The 10,651-nt window shown below is 43.2% G+C and overlaps 1 protein-coding gene across 1 annotated transcript; it reads left to right on the forward strand.

The window, feature by feature from the left end:
* The first annotated feature begins 1,250 nt into the window (after positions 1–1,250).
* LOC138978427 (dentin sialophosphoprotein-like) lies at positions 1,251–8,732 on the forward strand. The gene is made up of 2 exons (XM_070351167.1): positions 1,251–1,580; positions 4,512–8,732. Exons 1-2 carry the CDS (start codon positions 1,287–1,289, stop codon positions 6,123–6,125), a joined length of 1,908 nt encoding a protein of 635 aa, XP_070207268.1. The 5' UTR covers positions 1,251–1,286; the 3' UTR covers positions 6,126–8,732.
* Positions 8,733–10,651: the final 1,919 nt, after the last annotated feature.

The raw sequence follows: 10,651 nt of genomic DNA on the forward strand, positions 1-10,651 counted from the left end.
TCTCTGGGTCTGATACACTCATTATATATATGCAGTGAGCGCAAAAGGTGGAAGTAAATCACTAAAGGACAGTATACAGGGCCGGACCCAGGGGGGGGGGGGGGGGGTTCCAGGGGTTCCGGAACCCCACCCCTGGAAAAAGCATGTACCTTGCTTTGAGTGTTGTTGTTTTTTACTAGTTTTAGCACCAAAACAATGCTGCTCTTAACCCTCAAAACAAGGCCCAGAATGCACCAGATTGCACAGATTTGAACCGTTTTTCAAAACTTTTCCGGGGGATCATGCCCCCGGACCCCCCTAGTTCGCGCGCCTGCTTTGCAGGCGCGCGCTTGTGGCTTCGCCATTTCGCTGATTTGCCCCCCCAAAAAAGGAGGAACCCCCCCCTTACAACTCATTTGGTCCGGCCCTGGTATATCATTAATTCAGGATGCTCCAAAACCAAACATTGATGAGATGTAGTTCATTCGAGTCCTAAAAATCACACTCCTTCCCGTGTAGGACAGTTGGGCTCGCCGTCTCAGATCTTGCCAGGCTTTTACATTGGAGAAGACAATCCCTCCACTTGGCCATTTACCAAAAATCAAAACCAAGACTGCTTGCTGTGGTGAGGTAGATTTTTTCAATGAATTAATTTCTTAAGACTTGAAAAACTGCTGGTGGCTTTTGCGAAATTATTCATCAATAAATCCCTGTTGTGCACAACAGAGATACACCCGGCTGTTGTTGATTTCAGGGGGATGTTCGTATCCCATGTAAAGTCCTGGCCAGGTCTAGGATAGTGAGCCCAACAAATCAACAGAGAGAGAGAGAGAGAGAGAGAGAGAGAGAGAGAGAGAGAGAGAGAGAGAGAGAGAGAGAGAGAGAGAGAGAGAGAGAGAGAGAGAGAGAGACGGAGAGAGAGAGAGAGAGGGAGAGGGGTGAGAGAGAGAGACGGTGAGAGAGAGGGAGAGGGGGAGAGAGAGAGAGAGGGAGAGGGGGAGAGAGAGAGAGGGAGAGAGAGAGAGAGTGAGAGAGAGAGTTAGAGAGAGAGAGAGTGAGAGAGACAGACAGACAGACTGACAGACTGACAGAGACAGAGAGAGAGAGAGAGAGAGAGAGTCTCTCACAAACACACACACACACACAAACACACACACACACCCACACACACACATAGTCTTGCCCGGATTCACCTGTCAGTGCGCGCATTGTGATTTGATAGACCACACACTAATTACTTTATAACAACGGGCCCTGCAGTTTCTGTTACCACAAGCAATTTTTCATTTACTAACTGGGCCTACTACATGGGGTACGCGGTCGTTCTGATGCCTTTAAGGTCATCATCACACGTTCTAAAACCATATCTCCCTTTCCTCTCTGTTCAGAGCAACTTGACTAGCCGGGGAGGCCAAGCCTACAGCCTGACCAATGGGTCAACCTCGCGTGACCACTCCAACGCCAGCTCGCCACATCACGACACCGACACCAAGCCCTTGCTGCTGCTGACCGCCAACACGGAGGGATTGCACCCCATGTGCTCCCCCTCCGCCTCTCAGGCGTCGTCGTTGCAGTTCATTGACGAGGAGCCCAGAAAGAAGGTGGGTGGGGTGCGGAGTTAGAGTTTGTTTATTTGGGGGGGGGGGGGGTGTTATGTGGGGGTGTTTGTTTTATATATATGTGTGTGCGTGTGTGTGTGTGTGTGTGTGTGTTTTGGGTGTTGTTTGTTTTGTTGTTGTTGATGTGTGTGTGTGCAAGTGTGTGTGTGTGTGCAAGTGTGTGTGTGTGTGCAAGTGTGTGTGTGTGTGTGTGTGTGTGTGTGTGTGTGTGTGTGTGTAAGTCTGTGTGTGTGTATGTGTGTGTGTGTGTGTGTGTGTGTGTGTGTGTGTGTGTGTGTGTGTTTCTGTCTGCTTGTGTGTGTGAGTACATGTTTGTGTCTATACCATCACAGCTCTGCCTGTCATGTTGACTGTTCGTCAGTGATAGCTCGTTGTCAGAAGTGTTTGTTTAGTCTAGAGCTTGCAATATTCATTAATGCTCGACTCCTCTGCAATGCCAAAGAATAATATTAGTTTGTATGGATCACATGAGACTGTGGTTACCAGGACTGCTCGATCGTTCCTTTGGTGCTTTGTTTTGTTTACTTTAATGTAAGTTTGCTGTAGAACTACGTTTTATTTTAATCTCACTTAGTTGCACGTTTATAGTACTGTGTCTCTAAATGTGAAATATGTATAGTGGTATAGTGTATAGTGGCTTGTTCTTGAGTGTGTTTTATGTGCGTATTTGTGTTAGTCTAGCAAATCATGTCAGCTGCAAGTTTCCTTTATAAGGCTAGCATTTTGATTTATTTTTTTATTTTTTTGTAAACGTAGATACTGTCTGACAACTTATTATTTACTTGTCCAAATACTCTCACGTTTTCTGACAGATTTGTTATTTCCTATTATTTTGTGTTTTCCATAAACAGGTACAGTTTTTAGGCAGAAGCAAATGACATTCCGCCAACAAATGTTGATGAAGAAACGGGCCTCCGTTTCAAACGGTCCCCCATCAGGTTAAGACATTTTCTGCCCCTTTTTTTTCTCTCTGCACGTATGGGTTCCCTATGGCTCACTGGAAAGGTGTGCGGTTTGCCGTCATACTAAAGGGAGACAATGCGGGGTTTTGTGCGGTGATTTCCCCTTTGGAGTCCTGCTTATCTCGCCTTGGCACATGTATTTTCCTTGTTGTTTTTCTTACTCCTCTTATTATCCCAGTCTTGTTATTCATGATGATTTTTCTTCTTCTAGGTTATGAAAACATGCCTGACGTTGTGGGTAGACATCTATGGATTTACAGAATTCTTGGGTCACAGTTCCCGGTCTTCCTGGTAGTAGGAATTAATTATAAGTTTTGACCAGATGTTGTTCGCTCCTTGATGTAATAATGTAAACAAGAGAGAGACAGAATTGGGGTGGGGTGGAGGTTTATCCTGCATTATTAAGAAGTGAAAAAGAGTAAGAGGTGGTGTCCAAGTATAGTTAATTTTATGTTTAATAATTTATAGTTAATAATAATGTGCGCGATATAAATTGCATGAAAAAAATAAAAATAAAAATAAAAATAAATAAATCCCTGCGCTTAGAACTGTACCCACGGAATACGCGCGATATATGCCTCATATTGATTGATTGATTCAATTTCCCTCGCTGTAATATGTGTAAAATTATTCGTTTTATATTATTGACCCCAAAAGATTCTCGTTCGCCTTTCCCCGGCCCACCTCTCACACTCAGCCTGGCACCTCTAAAACATTGCAAGGGGAATAACTTCTGTTCAGCTTAGCACAGTCACAGCATCACATTAGCGTAGTTCTCCCCCTTTAATTTATTTGTGTACCGGTTTTTTTTTTCTCTCACAAAATTCGTGCTTCTTGACAGATATGGAGCGTCTAGTTTTGTTTAGCTAGTTTAACAAATATTCCCACACGGCCGTAGTTAGTCATTTTATCCTGCGGGTTCATTCACCCGGTGATTAACATTATCAATCCTAACAAAACTTGAGTGAAACCAAAAATGTTTGTTGTTTTTTCTCTGACACTGGATTGGGTTTTTATCTTTTTGTGTTACTTCCTTCAAATGTATCCGGTCTTTTACTATTTTATTTTTATTTTTTAAAAATAAAACTGACCCGTATTTCTGATTCCAAAATGAATATCACAGATTTGTTTTACTTTACTAACCAGTCATTAATTTCAACTTTTATATGAAATTTTTCTTGGTTTGAAATGCCAAAATAACACGCACAATTTCATGCATGGAATAAATCACCTAACACGCAAGCCTGCATGGATGTGTCCATACACATGCGCACGCTCACACACACACACACACACACACACACACACACACACACACACACACACACACACACACACACACACACACACACACACACACACATACACGCACACACACACACACACACACACACATCATGCTGAGGTTTAGTGGCTGGGAATAACTGGTGTTTTACATGGCGTTTCCATTACAAGAACAGAGAAGAAAGCACGTCTTACTGTTGTGATCCATTTACTTTATCAAAGAGAGAGAGAGAGAGAGAGAGAGAGAGAGAGAGAGAGAGAGAGAGAGAGAGAGAGAGAGAGAGAGAGAGAGAGAGAGAGAGAGAGAGAGAGAGAGTTAACACAGCCGTCTTCTAGGAGCAGGATAAAGTTATGATACATGGAAGATGTCATGCTAGATTATTTCTGAAACAAGAATAAGAAATCGGTATGATACTAAAAAATCAATACAAATACAAACCGCATGAACTTAGACTTCAAATATTCAAACAACCAAGGCCCCGGCCCTGTGATTGTGAAAGACATAAACTTTATGGTGAAGTCTTGGGCGTGCTTTATACGTGAAGGAGGCGAAGGCGTTTGTCATTGACATTTTGTTTTACATTTGTTTTACGTGTTAAAATCATTTCTGAAAGATGTATGTTTGATAAAAAGAAGTGTCTAACATAGAGTATATGTGTGTTAGCAGAGGATGATGGCCGGGGATGACAGCGAGGCCACCAGGCCGCTCCTAGCCTCCACAGACATCTCCGCCAACAGCCTTCTTCTCAGCCCCACCTCCTCTACGTCGGGCCCCGCTCTCTCCCTCAACGGACACGCCACTCACAACGGTGGCCCCGCCTCCCTCAGTCCCAACGGACACGCCCTCCGTGTGGGCGGCAACATGCCGGTCAACAGAGGCAACGGAACGGCGGGGAAAGGGCGTGAGGGGCCCTACCAGCAGGTGACTGATTCCCCCAGCCCTCCCCATGGAGGAGGAGGGGTCTTGGAGACCGCTATAGAAGCTTCCCCTGAGAGGTGGGGCAGCAGCAGCAGCAACACCGAAGGAAACCGACGAAAATCTTCAGCAGCCGCTGCAGCGGGCAAAAGGGGCTCTCGCAGTTCCGAGGCTGATCGGAGACATTCAGACGGTGAGACTCAAAAGGGGTCATCGCCCTCGAGCTCCACAGCAGAGAGGAGGCGTTCGGATGAAGATGAGTCGCAGACACCAGCAGACAGCGGTGACGGTGGCAACGTTCAGGTCCCTCTCATCCGTTTCTGCGGTCTCACCCAGTCTGACTCCAGCCTGACCTCTCAGGAGGGGGGAGGGGGGAGGAGCTACCAGTACGGGACTCAGACGGAGTACACGCCTCCGGACCTGGGCTACTTCTCCGGCACGGAGTACATCAACGGGATGAACTCCCCCTACCAGGCCCTGCAGCTCCTGCAGAGTCCCCTCCTCCTGGGTTCTCACCACCCGGCGCACAGCAAACCTGCTCCTGTGGATGATGACTGTGACCTGTCCCCCACCAGGACCTCTCCTGCACCTGGGGATGACATCATGGACAGCGCTTCAGCTGTGGGTGAAGACAATCGTGGGATTTCCAGGCAGAATTCTCTGGCCTTGAGTGACAACGCTTGCAAACGACTTCCTCCAGGGTGTGACAACCACATTTCAAACGTACAGAGTGCGGCAGACTCAGGACCTGATGGGAAAGTTTTACCCGTTGTGGGATCTAAAACAGTGTCAACGGATCCTCAGAATCCTGTCACAAACCCCAGTGTGAGTGAGGGTCTACACGGTGACTGTCAAAAGCTCGGGCATCCGAATCACAATCAAGACTCACAGTCAAAGTCGGAAGGGGGCAGAAGTGAAACGGGTGACACTGTGTGTGATAACACTCTCCCCAAGAGTGAGAATATCCCAGACTCTGGAAAGACACAGGGGGGAGTTTTGAGCAAAAACGGCACAGTTCCTTCAAGTTCTTCGTCAGGTAATCAGACGGAAACACCCTCGCACGCTGACATGTCTGATCCAAACCAGCCTGCTCTTTCGAGTAATGTGACCTCCTCCTCGGTCAAAAATGTGCCCACACATCACTCGAATCAGTCATATGATCACGGCAGCAGCCAACCAAACATTGCAAACAAGTCACATGACACTCAAGGTGACCAATCAAAGGTGGGAGAATACAAGTCGAGAGACAAGCAAGGTGACCAGCCACAGTACAGACGCAAGTCTACTCCTTCCAATACTCCTGAAACTGAGGTTGTGATGAAAAGGTTGTTTTCCTTTGATGGGGAGCGAACCACTTTCCTTTAGAGTAGAAAAGCGCACTAGTGTTTTACTTTTTGTTTTATTTTGTAAATTAAATGTGTTTTAATCACACACAATTTCATAATTTATTTTTAGGATATTGCCTAACGTTTTATGAAAGTAAGGTCACACAATGCACAATTGACCTTTCTTCAGTCAGACAGATCTCCAAATCTCTGGTTCAGTTTACATGAAAAGCTTTACAAGTTGTTTCTTTAGGGTTTGGGTTAAACAGACAGACCAACACATACGTCCGCTTCCTCGCACACACACACACACACACACACACACACACACACACACACACACACACACACACACACACACACACACACACACACAAATAAAGAGTGAGGGAAAAATGAACTGTTTTTTATGCGCATGAAAGAATAAGATGCACATACTTTGCATGTAGTGATATACACTGAAGAATCTAAATTGATTGTACATTTTTTATTGCATATTGTGATATGATTTACACAAATCGAGATGACATAATTTTAATCTTTCCTGTACTTTTATATCTCCAGTCCTATGGAACTGATTCTTGTAAATTTTCTATGAAGAATGCATTATGTTTCGTCTTCTGTTACAATGTAAAAGTAAGTTGTAAATGTCTGGTGACAAGTAGATTTTATTTTATATCTCTTGTGTTGAGTTGAGTAATTGATGATAAGTATGGACATTTTATTTTGAAATTGAATTTGAACCATGTCACTGTGTATTGAGACTGAGTTATATCTAAAGGATTTTCAGCATAGCACGCTAATGCAATGTTAGAGTTTGTTCCCCATATACACTTTTCAAAATTACTATTTTTTGATGATACTCAAAATCCGTGTAAATATAATTTACATACATGAACTTTTTACCCGTTTGTACAAGTCCTTGGTGTTTTGAATTGAACCGCACTTTCTTTTTCTCATATATATAATATATATTATGAATTAAAGATACAATCCTTCTTGTGTAAGTGATAGTGTACTTCACCTCAAAGGCACACTCCTTCTCTTGAAAACTTTGTTTAGTTTTTTGTTGTTGTTGTTGTTGTTGAGGATAACGAATCCAATTATATCTAGTCCTTAATAGGCACAAAAACTATGGCCAGTAAGACATGAAGCACCATCATCATCATCATCATTTTGAAAACTGTTTGGCACACCATCTCAGATCTGGCCAGGCTGTTACATGGACAACCCTCCACTTGCTCACATACCGTATGGACTGGGTGGCCGAGTGGTAACGACTGGGTGGCCGAGTGGTAACGACTGGGTGGCCGAGTGGTAACGACTGGGTGGCCGAGTGGTAACGACTGGGTGGCCGAGTGGTAACGACTGGGTGGCCGAGTGGTAACGCACTTGCGCTCGGAAGCGAGAGGTTGCGAGTTCGACCCTGGGTCAGGGCGTTAGCAATTTTCTCCCCCCTTTCCTAACCTAGGTGGTGGGTTCAAGTGCTAGTCTTTCGGATGAGACGAAAAACCGAGGTCCCTTCGTGTACACTACATTGGGGTGTGCACGTTAAAGATCCCACGATTGACAAAAGGGTCTTTCCTGGCAAAATTGTATAGGCATAGATAAAAATGTCCACCAAAATACCCGTGTGACTTGGAATAATAGGCCGTGAAAAGTAGGATATGCACCGAAATGGCTGCGATCTGCTGGCCGATGTGAATGCGTGATGTATTGTGTAAAAAAAATTCCATCTCACACGGCATAAATAAATCCCTGCGCCTTGAATATGTGCGCGATATAAATTGCATAAAATAAAAAAATTAAAATAAAAATTTAAAAAATCCCTGCGCTTAGAACTGTACCCACGGAATACGCGCGATATAAGCCTCATATTGATTGATTGATTGATTGATTGATTGATTGAAATATTAACAGCCTGTGTGCTCTCTGTGCACTGTGCGAACGTTGTGATGACATCATTTTATAGAAGCCACTTTGCTTTTTGAAAGTCAATTCATCAAACAAGTCCAACTCAAGACAAGACAAGACAAAATCTTTGTTATCGAGGGTAATAGATAAGCAAGAATATATGCTAATAATTTACATCCAGCCCTCCCCCTAAGATAGGAACAGAAAACAATGTAATCAAAGAACTATAATCACAGCAAACTTAACACATTATAACTGTGTATAATTATACAGATACAAATTTGAAAATAATTGTATTGCAAGCAGTCAGGGAGTTTATGTTTTGGTATGTGCCCAAGTGGAGGGGTTTTGCTGCCCGCCCATTGAAGATAAAGAGGGGAAAATGTCTCTGCTCGCGCAGCAGCAAGCAGGATGTCTCTGAACTGATGTCTTTTTGAAAAATTAGCAGCTTTCCAGTGCAGAGAGGGAATTTTTGAAATCATTTTTGCAGACTCTGATTTATCGCGAAATTCCCGATCTGCACAGAGAGCAGTCAGGATGTTGATCTTTTACATTGTGTCCAAGCTGAAGGATGCTCTTATCCCATGTAAAAGCCTGGACACGACTGTGGTGGTTTACATGATGGTTTACCTGATGGTTTTCATGATGGTTTACATGATGGTTTTCATGACGGTTTACATGATGGTTTACATGATGGTTTACATGGTGGTTTACATGATGGTTGACATGGTGGTTTACAAGGTGGTTTACATGTTGGTTTACATGATGGTTTAAAGATGGTTTAAAGATGGTTTACATGATGGTTTGCATGATGGTTTACATGATGGTTTTCATGACGGTTTACATGATGGTTTACATGATGGTTTACATGGTGGTTTACATGGTGGTTTACATGATGGTTTACACCAGAAGGAATGTACAGTGGAACCCCTCTTTTAAGACATCACAATATGTGAAAAATTCAGGTCTTAAAACAGAGGGAGTCTTAAAACAGAGGTGAATGTACTGGGGTTATGAACAGAAATCTGAATAAAGGCGGCGGGAGTCTTTGAAATAGGGGTCAAATTACAGAGGTAATGAACATGAAATCTGGAAAATGAAGGTCTTAAGAAGGGGGCTCTATTGTGCAGCTTTTGAATTCCATGCACATCCCAAAGGCGTTCTGTCGAGTGTTTGTATTGTGGGATTTTCCCTGAATGGCATACATTGAAAAACGTATTTCAGGAGTTATGTTTTGAGACAACGTGGTGTGACAACATGTTGTTTTGTCAAACAGTGCCAATGATCTCGAATTTGTGATCCTGATAAAATCACGTTTGTCAGTTAACGGTGGATGTACGTATGTACCTGCGTGCGTGTGTGTGTGTGTGTGAATTTGAAAAAAAATTCTTCTCATTTTTCTCCCGAAATATATTTAAGTACACAGCAGCGAGAAGAACCAGTTATACATCGTCATGTCCATTTGGTTGGTTTGTTGCTTTTTTGTCCTGTTTTTTGTTAGTTTGTTGTTTGTTTGTTTGTTCGTTGTTCTTTTTCGAGAGAAGGTGAGTTTTTACCATTTAAGCCATTAACTTACACTCTTTCCAAAGTTGTGATTCAACAAATGAAAAAAAATAGCGTGACCTTGCCTATCATGAAACAAGGAATATGGCTGATTGTGGAGTATGGGTATTCATATTTAACGAGACCGACTGACAGATGCTTTCGTTGAAGAATATTTACACAGACAAGAAGAGAAACAGACCTGGGGACATCAGGCACTTGACACGAGGTGGTGGGGGCATGTGGGTTGGGTTTGCTCTCCTGCCTAATATGACAGTGACCCCCCCCCCCCCCCCACTACCCCTTTAAAGACCTTCAAAGTCGAAGAAAATCAGGTTTTAAAAAGGAGAGGGTCTTAAAATGGGAAATTGACTGGGTTTGTGAACAGACGATATGAGAGATAAAGGTCTTAATAAATGGGAAATTTACTGGGTTTGTGAACAGACGATATGAGAGATAAAGGTCTTAATAAATGGGAAATTTACTGGGTTTGTGAACAGACGATATGAGAGATAAAGGTCTTAAACATGGGACATTTACTGGGTTTGTGAACAGACGATATGAGAGATAAAGGTCTTAAACATGGGACATTTACTGGGTTTGTGAACAGACGATATGAGAGATAAAGGTCTTAAACATGGAAAAGTCTTAAATTTGGGGATCTTAAAAGATGGGTTCCACTGTATTGCAGGTTGGTATGAAAAGATAAGAGTAAAGCTTCCGCCCCTCACCCCCACCCCCCAAACACGTGACCAGCATGTGCCTGTGCTGGAGACACACTCAAGAAAAGGTCCAAGTAGGCTTCGAGAGCAATGGCCAAGATGAAAATGTACCCCGGCCGTTCTGATCACTTGATTCGGAATGATTGATTTGTTGGTTTGTTTTTTGTTTGATTGAACGACTGATTGATTTCAATGATGTCCACACTGATTGAGGTATGGATGAATGGATGGATGAATTGACAGCACTTTCTTGCATTTCCCTGTATAGTATCTTCCACTTTGAATATTCTTTCAACAATATTTTATGAAGGACTGCTCTTCCTTTGTTTTGAATGAATAAAGTCTTAACAAACACTCAGAAGTGAGTCCGTGTTGATCATTTTTTTTG

Source organism: Littorina saxatilis, linkage group LG10 (assembly GCF_037325665.1).
Source record: "Littorina saxatilis isolate snail1 linkage group LG10, US_GU_Lsax_2.0, whole genome shotgun sequence".
Taxonomy (NCBI): domain Eukaryota; kingdom Metazoa; phylum Mollusca; class Gastropoda; order Littorinimorpha; family Littorinidae; genus Littorina; species Littorina saxatilis.